Below are 15,921 nucleotides of genomic sequence, written 5' to 3'. Positions count from 1 at the left end.
TTTAGAATGGCATTTGGGTATGGGGCCACATTTGAAGCTGAATTCAGAGTTTAAATCAACTATGTTATTTAGAATAAAGAATTGACCTGTGCTGTTTGAGCCTGCAATACATTATATTTACTGCTAAAATATCTTGGAATATCTCTTATTGCTCAGAATATTCAAATATGTCACTTGATGATATCGATATGCAATATATTTCCATAGATAATATTAGAAATTTTACCATGAAACAGATGATTACGATAGTAATTCAGATTATTTAGTTTTTATAAAGTGTTTTGGTTATGATGGAAAGGGGGAAACTTGGCTGCAAAACTGAGCATTCAACTTTGTGAGAGTTCTGTGTACTTGACTCATATTCTTTCAGTGTCATTATTTTATTTCTTTTTGAAGAGGAAATTACAAAGATTTATTTGAAAAATTCTAAAAGTTATGTATATTATATATGTATATATATTGTAAACATGTATTAAATGTGTCTAGTAAGGGAAGACTCCATGGGTGCATTTTAATGTTTTAGTATTAAGAGTTCTCAGTTTGTGTATACAAAGGATAGGTGTGAGTATGAAATGAATGTTGTGCTTTTGCTTACACAATACAATATGTAGTTACAGTTGTTCAAATTGCTGTACATAAAACTAATAGGCCAGCATGCTTGTTTTTAAAGACTGTCATTCTGATTACAATTGGAATGTAAGAAGTGGCTGTTCAAATGTGAATTGAAAGATGTTTCCTTCTCACTATTGAACTCTTGCTCAAACTGAAAAGTGATATTTTTAAAAGCTGGCAATAGCTAGAGGATGAGGTGCCTTTTAAAACAAAACAAAACAAATGTAGCCTTACAGAGGTTGTGGAGTATATATATTTTTGTGCTGGTCTTCATAATTGATGTCAATGTCTTTTTACTGTACTTGCTCACATACTTTTAGGACTGCAGGGTATTGTGCATGAGCCTGTCAGATCTTCTGAACATCATCATAGGAGTTAGGGATGAAAAAATTGTTTAGGTTATCTAGTCCATCTGCTTGCTAAAGCAGGGTTGTAGACTTGTGTGTTTTAGTATTGTCTTGGCCAGTGAGGTTTTATATGTATGTTCTAAACAATTAGGCTTCCTTCTAAAGATTATTTCAAGGATTATGTCTCACTGACAGGAGGATTTACGTGATGTTTAGTAGTTCTTTTTTGTAACTTCATGATGGTATTCCAAGCCATGTTTTGTGCCATTTTATGTCTGCCTCATCATCTCTGTAATCTGGAACCTGCATGCATGCACTGGTTCTGTCTCTGTATTTCCATTCCTTTCCACTTTCTTTAAGCTAATTTTTGGTCTGCTCTTTTTACACAACTTTTTCTTGTTTTCAGCTTTTTAGGTCAGTTCTCCATATTGTGGTGCCCACACTACCATTCCACATGCATGATTTGATGGTCAGCTGTTTGTGTGGCTTTTTTCTCTCTAATGTGATGCTTTTGTGTAGGGATACCAAACTTTTGGCCTTGTGGCTAGTGTCTCACATGCTCAAATCAGTTATATTTTTCTTTATTTCTGATTACTCTTTTAAATAACTTTGAGTATTGTTGCTTCTCAAGTTTCTTCTTCACCTTCAGTGTGCTGTTATCCTTCATTTGCAGCTAGATACTGAATTACTGTTTCATGATTATCCTGGATTTTATAGACTTTGGGCTTCAGATCTCTGAGGGCACTAAATATATTTTATTTTCCTTTTATGTGTAGTTCTTCCTGCTTCAGTGGAATTGGTAACTTTCATGAATGTGATATATAAATCTATTGAAAATATAAGCAAAACTGGACCTAAGGCTTATTCGTGCAAAAAACATTTTTGTGCAACATCAGTATATGACAATTTACCATTACTGTTTTTCCCATATCTAATTTAAATGATACATTTTTTAATAGGTAACTCATATTTTTTGTGTATGTTAGCCTGTGCTACTGATTTTGGTAAACTAACTAATCTAATGGGAGGATTTTCAGTCCTTCTGTATGTTGAAAATTGATCCACTAGATATAAATACTCTTAAGTTTTATTTCTAATTTACTTTACTATGCTGTTTGATTTCACATATTTGATTCAGTTACCAAAACACTTGCACAAAATTATTTGCAGGAGCCTGGAAGAAGCTTTAGATATAATTATATTGTGAAAAAGATTCTCTTTGCTCTTACAAAATCCTAGGGTCTGCATTTGGCTTTTGTGCCTCAAAGAGAAGACTTCTGACATACCACGTAAAAGATTATTTTACTGATAAGAAAACCACATGATGAGTACTTTGGGATCTCATCCATCTTTATTTTGATAAAATATGTTCTTTATCAAGAAGTCTGTGGAACTATATGCCATGTACTGTAGGTTATTTGCAGACTGTAAGTTTTCAAATGTTAGGTTAAAGCAGTCCCATATATAATGTGTTTGAATAAGTGTGTGGTGTTCACCATGCAGGGATTAGGTCATGCATGGCCATTTTGCTGGTGTGAATTTAAAGTAACCAGAACCTTGTCCTTTTGAATAAATGTGTAAGAGAAAAAGGACTTGAACCAGCCTTTTCAGTACACCTGTTTGATCACAGATGTATCCCTTTTCCCTAGCCTTCTGACTCATGTTTTAACAATGTAATTTTGGGGAGTACAGTTCTATAAACTGATGTATTATTTGATCAGAGTTTGGCAGAAATGGTAGTCCATTCCAAAGGAAATAAAAAATTAAAATGCAGGCGTAAGCATCAGATAAGCAAGTTTTAGGGTTTTCTAATTACTTTCAAGATGTGTATCTGGAAGTGTTTGCATACTGTCCTGGGAAGCCTACTTGACACCTGTGTGACATACCTGGTAAACCTAATAATGTAGGTCAAGAAAATGCAGTCATTAGGGTTGTCCATGTTCGGTGTTCTTCTTGGAGTCCTCTCTGCTGAAACACCATGTTTGCAGTCTGATATTAGTAATTTCTGCAGTGTGGAAGTATCATGAAATTATTTGTATTTTTACTTTGCGTATCTGTAGGCAGCATTCGTTTGGTTTGTGTGCTGAACAGTAAGGGAAGCAAGGAGACCATTTGCTGAACTTTGTAGGGCATAGATGGTAGGTTAAACAGCTGGAACTGATGTGTTCTCCACATGGCTCATGTCTTCTTGGGAAAACTGGGCTGGGAAGCAGTGGGGAGTTCAGGTTGTTGGTATCACAAAAGAAAATACTAAAAGTTTTGTCTAACTCGTGTAGCAAGGCTTTCCCATAATGATTTTTCAGATTTATTCATTCATCCGTTGACTGCAAGTTATATGAATGGTAAAATCTAGTATATATACAGATACCAAATTATGCACTCTTGTGTCAAAGTAAAAGGTGGAGAGTGAAGGTGGACAGATTTCAAAACTACCTCACTTCAGATGATGAGAGATTTTTACCGGGTTATTGCTTAAATTCTGAGAATAGAATTTACTCTTCTCCTAACACAGTCTTCGTGTTGGGGACTGAGTTATGTGAAGATAATTTTCTTGGACACTGTACTGGGACTACTCTCTTGCTTCTGGATTAAAAGTGAATTATAAACAAAATTGCAGGGCAAAGACTTTATCTCATGATGTCTGTATTGAGCACAAGCCACAAAATTTGGGAAGCAGAGTAGAATTTTAGGGTTGTCTCTTTTTTTGCCTTCAGTCTTAATCTACATATTTAGTATATATTACATACAGTGGCATCTGTATGACTCACTTTACATTAAATAGCCCATTCTGTAAAAGGTACTCCTTAAGTACTTTCTCACACAAATGAAATGTGAATGAGACCAGTGGTTTCCAGATAATTTGTGTCTCACTTAGCATGTATGTTGTTGAGCTTTCTAATGGGTCAACTGGTAAGATTCATGGAAATAACTGGAAATGTGATACTGCTCGTAATAGAGCATTCTAAAGTTTGTGGCTTTTTAGTAGAAATTGTTTTGGACTACACTGTTAAGAAAGAAGAAATCAGATTATGATAGTAAACCACTTATATATGGTAAACTGGTTTGTGTAAGATGTTGCAGTCTTTGACATGGTAATTTGAGTTTTCCTGAGATCTCCTGTTGGTGACCATCAAGGAGATCCTCAGCATAGCTGTTAGTACTGAGAGAGAGAAGTGAAGATTTCCCTGAAAATAAAAGCATTCAAATGTTTCAGGAAGCTCCATTTTTTCCATAAGGACATGAAGATGTTGAGAATATTTTATCTAAATCTGATAATATATTTAGTTGAATAGGTGAACAGTCTGGACTTTTTTTGTCATCAGTGTCTTTAAGCTTAGAGGTGAACATCCCTACTGAAATGCACAGCCTGTAAACTGCTAGTCCAGGCACCAGCAATGTTTCCACTGAGTCACAGACAAACTGATGAAAACCACAGTGTTAATTCATCCAGGTCTACAGGGAGTGCTTTACAATAATTAACCCACATTGTAAAATACAGTATCTTATACAGCAGAGTAAATGAATCAACTCCTGGGGTCTGGTGGGAGAAGGGGGTTGGGGAAGCTTGGATGACCTTTGTGCCCTTGCTTAGGGGAGTGCTCTTGTTCAGCTGGGGGAACTAAGCCCAGGAGGGAGGATGGTAGGAAACAAGACCTTAAAAGTGATGTCTCTGCCTGTGCTAGTGAACGTACCTGTTGTGCAGGTTATCTGTTCTTTGGATATCTGATTTTTATCTTCCCACTTAAATCCTTATTTAGTCTGTATTTTCTGAAAATCTGCAGTGGACTCTCAATGGCTGGGTAAATTTCATAAAGAACTATTGATTTTCTCGTGGAATGGAGTGATTTTTGAAGAGTGGTGAGGTATCAGCTTCAGCCCTGCCCCTCCCATCTCAAAAAGACTGATGTACACCCCCTAATTTCCAGTTCATTTAATTCTGCTACAATATCTCTTACCCACCTGCTGGCTTAATTTTGCTGCTCTGTAGCCTCTTGTGAAAAAGTGCTGTATCATTTCAGGTGTTTTGGAGAATCTGAATTCCACTACAGAAGGTGTACATCCAGTTGAATAGTACAATTTTTGGGTCTCAACTGGTTCATTGTGGGAGAGAATTGTTGCTGGATAACAAAATCCAAGCTATGGGTGAACTCAAGAAAGGATTTAATAGTAACATTCCTTTTAGCCCAGCTATCTTCCTGATTGAGGCTGCGTTGTGGTATTGTGAACTAAACTAGTTTGCCCTGCTCATGCTGCCAAGCCATGTTGTGTTCCTAGAATATCACACCCACGTTTAAACCATGCTTGCAAATGTGTTTTTTAAGCAGCTTAAAACCTTGTGTTTACATGGTCCTTAAGCCCAGTCTGCTTGCATTCCCTTAGTTTGAGTTGCAGGCTCCCAGAACTCCTTGCTTTTTCAAGAAACCCGTTGTCCTCACAGCAGAGTAGTAGAATGGGAAGTTGAGAGAAGATTTATGCAGCTGGATTTGTACTCTTCTGAAAGGGAAGGGATAACTTCTTGCCAAGCCAAATATTTAATTATTTTTTGGTTACTTACAAAAAAGCAGCCAAAAGCATTGTATAAGGGAGAAACAATGAACTTCAAGCTAATATTTTTCCATTAAGAAATTATTTTTTTATTCTTCTTGTCATCAGGATAGAACTTTTTGAATGTAGCTGTGTTCAGATGTGTGGCTTCTAGAGTTGTTTCCTTGCAGTCAGACATTTACAAAAATACTATAGGTTATGAAAACTGTCCTGTAAGTGTTTGCACTTTTTCTGGAAATGGGAACTGAGCATGTTAGCTAACATTTTTTGTACCTTTGTAGCCCAAACAGACTGCTGTGCTATATTTTCCTTGAATCATGCATCTGCATAAAACATAAGAAAATTCATGATGGGAAGACTATTGTTGCTGTAAGATTTTCTGTTGACATTTGTCAGCATATCAGCTACCTGCATTGTATTTTGTATAAATACCTTCCGTTGGCTTCTTTTGAAAGAAACTGTCAGGCTAAAAAAAATTCCAGACAAATTTATTTGCCTTATGGACCGTAGTTTGGATATTTTTTTGTTATTTATATTAACATTTTTTTTTTTTCTTCTCTACAACCATAATTATTGAACTTAAGATTACCTGACAGTTTTCTTTCAAAGATACCACAGGTGATAACCACTTCAATATTAGTAATTATAGTTGCTTCTGTTCTGGTTTGGGTCACTTCTGTGGCAGATAGTTGCTATGAAAAGGCTACTGTGACTGATAAATAAATAGATAAAGGAAGTTAAGACTCCCCTTCAGAATTATGCTGAGGTTATGATTTTGCATGCCAGTTTTGAATGGCTACGTTGAAATAATGTCAGGCTTCAAGTGTTTTGCAAAGTGGTGAGTCCAAATGAGAAATATCTACTCATTGTGTAATTATCTCCATGTCAGTTTTCATGTATGGCTCAGTCTTACATGAAGGCTGTGTCAGAATTTCAGTGCCACCAAATTACCTTGTTTAAATGCTACTGTCATGCAAAAGTCAATGTTATTTTAGGTGAAAAATGCTGTTTTCTAACTTGTGAAGAAAGTAGTTTTCTTGGGAGTAAGGATCCATAAGTTTCATGTATTTCATGATTTCATAAGGGCTTCTCAATCATGGGACATGAGAAAAGTGAAAAAGTGGTTTGTTCTCCAAAGATTTGATAAGCATTTGTTATGAAAAGTGCACATTTTTGCTTTAAATAAAATGCTTCTTCAAACTCTTAGTATTGAACTTCTCACTAAAATCCAGTATTTAAAAATTATGGAGGAATACCTAAAATGGCAAAGATGGGAAATGCAGAAGGAGATTGTTTTAAAATATGCTGGTATATTTTTGAGCTTCTCAATTGCAGCCCTGAATTTTCTTTTTTCCTGATATTCCTGTTTTGTGAAACTTCTTGGATAGGTTATATTTAAAGCTACATTCACTTGCCTGAGTAAGTCAAGTAAATGTTTTGTCATTAAAATTATATAGATCTGCTTATATTAATGTGCCATTTAAAATGAGACCACGTTGAGGTAACCATGCAAGTATTTGTATTGGAATGACAGTAGTAAAGTGGGGTAGCTGTATCCTGTACCCACATTCTGTGCTGAGCAAAATCACATGGACTTCCAGAAATAGGCAATGGTTCTTCAGAGCAGCTTTATTTAATGTTATAGCAGCAAGTAAGTGTCATTTGTACCATATAATTATGTAAATTGGGTGCTAATAAATACTATTTTTCAACATTTTGTATTCTGTCCACAATTCTTTGTTTTGTCATAAGATTTCTGGTCTTGAGTATGTACTAGGAGCAGGAAGTGCACTCAGAAGAGTTGAAGGCACAATTTGAACTTCATCTTGCCATTTCTGTTGAGGATAACAAAAAGTCCTACAGATAGATTCAGACAAGGACAAGTAGACATGCCTCTGGAGCTGCATGAGGTAACTTCACGTGAACTTTCTTTGGAACTGTGCAAAACATTGCCACTGACAGTAGTGTCTCAGATTTTCTGCTTTCCATATGTCCCGGTTTGTACAGCTCTCTCATCTTGGCACTGCTGGCACCCTACAACTTTCCACGTGCTTAGGCACACAGTCCCCAGTATCTTCATGGGGTGAGTAGACATGCAGAGTGGGTACAGTGCTGCAGTGCAGGAGCTGGTCTGTCAGCAGTCCCTGGATTGCAGGGTGACACGAGCACTTCCTGAGAAGAACTTTGGTTTAACATAAAAATAAGTGCACGGCTCTGCCCTTGGGGAGGGGATGAGGGAGAGCAAACCACACATCACAGATGGTAGTCGTGTTGCTATGGGAAGGTGCTGAGTACGGCAGTGATGAGGGGGTGGGATGGGAACCTACACAGAACTGAGCAGAACAACTTGTTAGTGAGTCCATCCTGTTTTTCCTTAGCTTGTAGGTGGGATAAGTGGAGTTCTTATCTCCTCTCTATGGTAGGTAAAGTAACCCTTCTGATTTAGTCTTGTTCATCTTCCCTCCTCGTAGGAAAGGAGGAACTGTTTTATGGAGTGCAGTTGTATTCACCCCACTGTTCTGCCTCTAAAGAGATCAGTAGAAGATTTCTGAGGTAGGGAGAAAGAGAAGATTTTTATGAACAAGGCAGGAGTGACCCTTGCATATGGGAGGTCTTCCTATCATCCTTATGGCTTTGTTTATGAACAAGACATGTCCCTGTAATGATTTGAGGAACAGTAAGCATTTTCTCTTAGGCCATATGGTGAAACTTAATAACTAACATTTCTTTGTCCTTATAAACAAGTCTTTTCTATGAGTGAGTGTTGGAGTTCTTGAACTGCATTAGTGGAGTTTTTATTAGAAATTGGAGAAGGGCTTAAACACAGGGTTAAGGGAAAAAGCACTCCTGTCTCTTGCCATTCAGCAAGATGCACAGCTGGTTGATACCAGCTAAAACCTGTGATACCCCCACTTTTTAACAAGGAACAAAAAGAGTACCTTTTTAGGAATTTGAGAGACTCTGCTACATAGATGTACACTTGCAGTGTTTTCAGTATGTAGGTTGTAGCAAGTGTAAATGGCCTGCTGCTGTCAGACTTCTCAGACTGAGATAGGAATGGAAAAGGGATCATTGTGCCCTTATGTGGCTGTTGGGCAGAGAAGAATAATTATGATGATGAGACTGATAAGACTGATGATGGATGACTTCATTCGGCCATGAAGTATTTTTAAGGTATGTATACCAGAGAGAACTGACTAGAGTGTTTGGTGTCTAGTTAATATTTCTGCTATTTACTTTTTGATTGCTTTGATTTCCCAAGTGGGTGATGTAGAAAATTTTCTATGGATTTTCCAGGTAGGGTGTTAAATTCACTAAGGACATTTAGATGTTGATCCTTAGAGTTGATCCTGTCTGGGTACTTAACCCCAGAACTTTTCCTAGTTTTCCTCGTGATGGAGAGCCATGGAGGAAGGAATGCAAGGAGGAAGGAAAAGGTCTCCTGCCCACCTTCCTCTGCTAGCTCACAGCCTTTTTTTCAGCCAAGCATGTAAAAGGATGACAGTGAAACACCTGGGGGTTTACCAGATGGCTTTTACCTGACAGGTCTACCATAATCTAGTTAGAACTTCAGCTGTATTTCAGGAACTAAAATCGTGTGAACCATATTTTGTCTCTGTTTCTCTTAATTACATAGCAGACAAGTACTGGGTATGCCTTTGGGACAATTTTATTGCAAAAGATACAGCAACTTGTATTGATAAGTTCAAAATAGCTTGTATATGTTACAGGAGTTGTGCTGCTTTCTTCAAACAAATACACCCCCTCAAGCATTTATGAAGATTTAGATACAAGTTAATTTGTTTTTTAATAAAACAGTATTAGAGACTTTAGTAGATGGCAAATATTTTGATTGCTATGAAAGGTAAAGATTAAAGGGAGTGTTTTCTGTGCTGATCCACTTGCTTTTGTTTATGGAAGGATGTATTCTTACAAGTCTTGAGGCTTATGCTTAAGTTTACAGTGTTTATGAATGGGACATTTATATTTTCACACTCTGAGATCCAACAATTTGAGGGTAATCCTGAGAAGTTAATGAAAATGTACATTGGCAACTGAGCTCCATGGCTGTTCTGTAAACTTGAGAAGCCACTCAAACAACAAAGCCTGGAGTGCCCTTTGTGAGTGCTTGGTGCAGAAGATAACTGTGCAGCACTTCCCTGGAGAGAAGAGCATTGGAAAGCTCACTTGCTGCTTGAGGTTTAAGAAAGAAATTAAAACACACATCCTAAAGAACACTCATGGCTCTAGGTGTTCCTAATCTTTTGGTGTCTGAGCTGTGCTTTCAGCAGAACACAAATGAAACCTTGGGGAGTCTCTGCAGATACCAGTCTTACCTGCTGCTGCACTATGGTCAATATGGAAAACAATTTGTGGCAGTAAGCTGTTGCATTAGAATTGAAAAACCCAATATTAAGATTAGCTAAAAGTGAAGATTAAGGCTTTTTCCCCAGCTAGCTCCAAATTAATACCCAAGCAAGCAGGTTTTCAGACAACAAATCTGGTGTCTGAACTGAAGTCCACAGTAAATTCAGTTCATGCATTTGAGTTTTGTCCAACCCTTGAAATGTCCCTTGTGAGCAGAGAAAGATGATTTTGTCCCTTGTGAGCAGAGAAAGATGATTTCAGTGAAAACAGTAGTGAGGGAAGTGGGTCAGGATGGAGGGTATCAGGAGATGCAAGTGTCAGGGATTGCTTTGCTTCTCCCCAACTCCCTGTCCTTAATCTTTACTTTTTTCAAGCCAAGGGGCTATTGCTCTGGAAGTCCACCAGCATAGATTAATATGAAAAACTGCATACTTTGGTTTGCTTTCTTGGAAGCTGGCAGTGCCTTCTATCTGGGGTGCATTGTTGTATCGATGATGTGCAGCTAAAGCTGGAACTGAATGTTTCTTCTAAGATCTGAATTTTCCCTGTGTAAAACTGCAGTTTCATCCAAGACTGGTTTTGTTAACCTCCTGAGAGGATCCCAGCCTGCCTTATGTTACCACACTAGGGAGGTCGTACAGAATCTGCCATTTTGCTTGCTTAATTAGTAATTTTTTCAGCTACTTCAGTCATATTTCCAAACATAATGATTTAAAAGATTGTGCTACTTTTGCTGACAGAAAGTAGTTTCCCTGATGGCAATTTACTTGATTAACATTTTTGTGAAATAATAAACATCTTGAGTCATGGTTATCAAATTATAAATGCTATTAAAAGCATCGTTTGCTGCAAGTAAGATGTGAAATTTGAGTTTTAATTTCTTCCTGTTTCCTGGTAGTTCCAGAAGCCTCGCAGTGTGGCTCTGATTGCCATAAGGAGAATGAGCACACAGAAGTTTATTGGCTCTGAAACTCCATCCCTTTCTTTTGGTAACTGCTTAATGAACATGTTTCTTAAATTACACAGCATAGAAACATAACCAGCAAATGCGGCTGCCTAATTAAAATGCAGTTCTTTTTATCTTCTTAATGTGTCAGTCTTCCCCTACTGACTAGTGATGTGGCTAGTTTTTCACTTCAGAAACAACCTTGTGTTTTGAATAATCCAGAGCTGTAGTAAGTTCATTTTGAAATCAGTCCTCACAACAGAAATCAATTCCAAATTGAGAGCCTGTGAAAGCTTGAAATGCTGCATTTCCCAGTGTATAATACAGAACTTCAGATACTTCCCTCTTAAATCCTGTTAATGGCTTTTGAAAAAACTCTCCTCACACTAGAGGCTGCTCTCAGCTGTTCTGAGCTGTCATTTAACAAGAGAGGTGGATCTCAAGTGCTTTTCTGATGGTGAGAAACTTAAACCCACAATTTTTCTGTGTTTCCTCTGTCCTGGAAACTCTCCTGTGGTCCTGCAGGCTTTAGGCTGCACAAGACGAGAGCAAGAGAGCTAAGAAGACATGGCAGTTCTCAAAATGAAAGATCACTGCAATGCTGTAGAAGCCTAGACTTCAGTTCCTACATGTTGGCTGCATTGTGGATTTGGGACTATTCAGCTTGACTTTTTTCCTCTTATAACTTTCCAGTCTCTGGGTTTGGATAAATCTCAGTGCTTGAATTTACAATAGCTAAAGCTTAACTTGCTGGCAAGGCAGCTGTATGAATAGAGTTCCTGCTACTAAGTAGGTACTCAAATTTAAGTTGTGTCCCCCTATCCCCCCCAAAAAAAGAAGAAAAAAAGTTATCTGGTATTTCAGCCCTGTCCTGAGTGTTGTCTGGTGGGCAGTGCCATACAGAGGTGCTTCTGCCACAGCAGCCAAGTAGAATGGCTACTCTCTGAAGGGACCTGGCCACTTCAGGAAGAAGGTGGCCCCTGGCCAGGGCTCTATATTAGAAGCAGCTTTTCAAGCGACTCCAGTTATTTCCTCTGTGTTTACTGCCTCTTTAGCTATCCATTCAAATCTGAAGCCTGCAAGAATTAAAAAAGAAAAAGAAAAAAAAAAAAAAAAAAAAAAAGAAATCAACAGTGTACACAGAGCGTTATCATGCACAGGGACAGAGCTGCAATCAGCCTTGCTGAGTGGAAAGAGTCAGAGAAGAACACCTCCAGTATTTCTTGAACTGAGTGCTGGTGTTTCTGCTGTGGTACTCAGCATTCCTTCAGCATGGAGCCCAAGGGTACTGCTTTGCTTGGGTCCATCAGTTCCGTGGCTGGGAATTAAATTCTGTGCAAATGTTTTGAATGAGTTGATGAACAAAGCGATGGAGGTTGTCAAATTCATCCACAAAGAAGGAATGCTCCTTATCAGGGTCTGTTGCAATGGCTTCCAGTTCATCTTGAGCTGCCCAAGCAACTCCGATTGAGTAAGCTATGATTCCTGGAAAGAAAACCAGAGTTTAGCATGAGCATAAAATTTTTCACTGCTGTTTTTGCCAACAGCAAAAAGTTGTAAACAATTGTAAAATTTCTGTCCTGAGTCTAAAAAACAGGCTTTTGAGCAATTGATTCTTGTTCCAATGCAAATGTCTTACAGTTGTGTTGGAAGATGTGTGACTATCCTGACTGAAAAGCCAAAGGATGCTTCTTGTGTTACTATGACATTAGAAATCTCCTGTGATCCCCTAGACAGAGCTACATTTTGCTAGATTTATGTGAAATTTAAAGTTTGTTTTGTTTTTCGGGGGTTTTTTTTTTTTTTTGGTGGTGTTTCTTTTATTATTTTTTATTTTTGCTCTTTATTCAGGTGTTAAGCAAATGCTGCTCTCGTTGGAGCTCAGTCAGACCCCAGCGTGAGGTGCTACTCTTCTTTCAACAAATTTCACCCAGTGCTTTCAAATTGTAGCAAACTGCATTTCTGTGACCCAGATAAATGCCAAGGCATGCAGAGGAGAGCAGGTAGCAGGAGCAGAGCTTACCATTCTGGTGAGCTGCCATGGCAGGTATGCTGACATCGTCGTAAGACCTGCCATCTGTGATGAGAATCATGATCTTTCTTTTGTTGGGTTTGGATTTGCTGAAGAGCTGCTCCGAGGCGTAGCTGATGGCTGCTCCCGTGCTGGTCCCACCGCTCCAGTAGCTGATCCTTTTAATAGCATTCAGCACGTCCTGCTTTGTGCTGTACTTGTCAAAGCTGAACTCCAGCCTTTGCTCGTAGGTGTACTGAACAGCCCCGACGCGGGTGTCGGTGTCCGAAATCTCAAACTCTTTGCTGATGTTGGCCACGAACTGGAGGACCGTGCGGAAGTTGCTGGTGCCAACGCTGCTGGAGCCGTCGATTACAAAGCCAATGTCAGCTGAATTGAGGCAGGTCTTGCTGCACGCCAGCCTCTCGGTGTCACACACCCTCTTCACCAAGGGCTGGACCACCTTGTGTAGGCTGAACCAGCTGGGCACGTTGATGGAGTAGAAGCCGTTTGTCCTGCAGACTGCCTGCAAGGTAACACAAGGAGGAATGCAATGGAAATTCAGCCTGGTTGTTTCAGCTGGGGTACATAGCTAAATTGTAAATACAGGCTCTTGGAAACAGCAGTTCTGGAGTCTGAAGTAGCCTCTCCTTTAGTCACCAACTGCTTCCCTGGGAAATGATGTCAACATAACATCACAGCTACTTGTGTAACAAGACAGGTTTTCCTGCCCTTTTTTTTTTTTTTTTTTTTTTTTTTTTAATGCTGTGGGATGGATCTTATATTATAGTAGTGAAAGAAATGCAATGTTTGCCACCTGTCAAGCTTTTTTAGATGAGTTATATTGTTTGCAGAAACAAGCATCCAACTCAGAGAGGTACTGTTAATGAGTCTCCCTTGAGCTCCACTTGTTCAGGGCAACAGGGAAAGTTTTGCCTGATGACAAGCCCTATTATCTTGAACTAAAATCTGGGACTGAAGTTGGTTTAACTTTGTCTCATTCTCCCGGCAGCGTAAAAAATGGTGATAATTTTGGTGAAAATGCAAGAAACTGTAAAAATTACCCATTGTGTTAGCTCTGTGAAATAATAACAATAATATTGTTTGTTATTATTACTTACTTACTAAAAAATTAGTACCTGTAGGGAGCAGATCTGTGTGAGACTTCCATAGGGTTAGTGGAAAGAGGGTGAGTGTGGGTTGGACAGGTGTATGAGGAGTGGCACAGAAGAAGGAGTTGGAGGAGTCAAGAGTGTAGTGAGTGGGAGTGGTGTGGACAGGCTGGATCAAATTGTCCTTGGCTCTAGCACATTTTAAATGCTCATGCAACAGGTCTCTGGGTAGGAACATTTTGTTAAGTCTGACTTTATCTGTCAACTTAATACGAGTATATGTCTGGGGTTTTTAAAAGACTGAGGCACTGTTATCTTGGTGCCTGGTCTTGACTTGCGTAAAGCTGAGCAGATCCATGGGAGTTTCTGTTCCCACCAGCCCAGGCTCCTCACTGTTCCCTGGTTCTGTTTGCTCTTACTGTTTTGCTGCTATTTTAGTGTTACAATGCAGCAGTATCAAGCTGCTGTTCCCTCTTTACCTTCTCATGCTGAGCTCACTCTATTCCCCCTTCTGCTGCGTCCCTGGCAGATTTGCAGAGACTCAGCGTAGCTTTGCCCTTTTAAAAACATTACATGCAAATGAGACTACAATCCAATTAAACGCTGACCAGAGAGAGCACAGCTCTCTGAAGCAGCTCTGATACTCATGGGTGATAATTTCACAGCAGAGTGACATGGCTTGGGTAGGGATCTGTTTTCTGAAAGTACCAGATACCGCAGCCCTGATTCCTGAGCCCAGCCCAGCCTGGCACTGCCAGCTTGCCCTGAAGCACTCCTAGGCAGGCAGCTACTGATGGTGCCAAACACAAATCATTTAAGACTTGCATTCTCTTTTTTGACTGCATACAGCAGGGCTTTACTCTTTTCCCAGGAGCTACCATGAAGTCCCTAGTGGCAGAAACAAATTACGGAAGAACAACCTGCATCAGATCAACAGTGGAAACAAAACAGTGGAACATCTGGGATGTGCCTGTGTTGGGGGTGTCTTAACATTTGCATGTATGGGACCTGTTTGTAAATGCCATGCTGACATTAGGTTGACAGGGCTCCTCAGCATTTGCTGGGTGGGAGATGCACAGCAAGTGGCTTGTGGAAAGCTCAGGCTGCAACTGGGCTTTGTCACACTACTGTATGTTTTGGAAACCTCTTGTCGCAGTACAACTGCAGGTTGGTAAGTCAGTAAAAAGCCATTTTCTCCCTGATGCAACTCAAACCAGAACTTTACTGACTTCAATCCCTTTCTGACTTCAGCACTGCTGCCTGGTTCTTTTTACAGGAGACTTCAAGACAGTATAAATAGGATGAGAATCAACCATATGTTGTAAGAAGGAAAGGGAAATGCCCTGAATGAAACAGCTTGGAGAATGTAATCAGAGCCAAGCTGCTGGCCAGAGCCCAGCCCGCTAAGTACCTTGTCCACAAAGTTCGGTTCAATAACGTTCTGCTTCTCACTTGCAGCAGCTGCTTCAATAGTGACAAAGAAAATGTTGATCCCTGATTCTCTGGCCAGCCTAGAGGCCTCCTCCACGTGGTCAGTTGGCCACCCATCCACCATCACTACAACTACGTTTGGTGCTCCACCTCTGTTTCCATTAGCATCCAAAAAGAAGTTTTTGTTAACAAATGAAAGTGCCTTTCCTGGAATAAAAGAGGAGATGAGGATGAGTTACAGGTCTAGAAGCCTTCTGCCTAATAATGTTTCATGAAATGGTTGGCAGTGAGCTGATTCAAGCAAGAGTTAGAGCCCTGGGGAGAGCTGGGGGGAGCAGTTTCTGTGGCTGTGGGAGCAGGAGGGAAGGTCACTGCTGCCAGTGCCAGTGCCCCCTGAGCCCTCCTGCCCTGAACAGAATCTGCCTCCTCCTTTGCCTCACCACCAGAGGGACTGGAGGTGACAAACTGGATTATCAAGGACCCCTAATGTGTTGGTGGGACCTGCTCACGAGGAGAAAGCTAAATCCTGACCACTTGCAATGGATTTGC

The 15,921-nt window shown here is 39.6% G+C and overlaps 1 protein-coding gene across 1 annotated transcript in view; it reads right to left on the bottom strand.

The window, feature by feature from the left end:
- Positions 1-11,925: 11,925 nt before the first annotated feature.
- The window catches only part of VIT (vitrin), a 36,968-nt gene continuing 32,972 nt past the window's right edge, over positions 11,926-15,921 (bottom strand). Inside the window, exons 16-18 of the mRNA XM_071739163.1 lie at positions 15,353-15,579; positions 12,842-13,355; positions 11,926-12,303 (exon numbers count right to left, since the gene is read on the bottom strand). Coding sequence (XP_071595264.1) covers positions 12,125-12,303; positions 12,842-13,355; positions 15,353-15,579 — 920 coding nt within the window. The 3' untranslated portion in view covers positions 11,926-12,124. The remainder of the gene's footprint in view (positions 12,304-12,841; positions 13,356-15,352; positions 15,580-15,921) is intronic.

The sequence above is a fragment of the Heliangelus exortis genome, chromosome 3 (genome assembly GCF_036169615.1).
Source record: "Heliangelus exortis chromosome 3, bHelExo1.hap1, whole genome shotgun sequence".
Lineage (NCBI taxonomy): Eukaryota > Metazoa > Chordata > Aves > Apodiformes > Trochilidae > Heliangelus > Heliangelus exortis.
The sequence above is the reverse complement of the archived record's forward strand: the minus strand, read 5'-3'. Positions and strand labels throughout refer to the sequence as shown.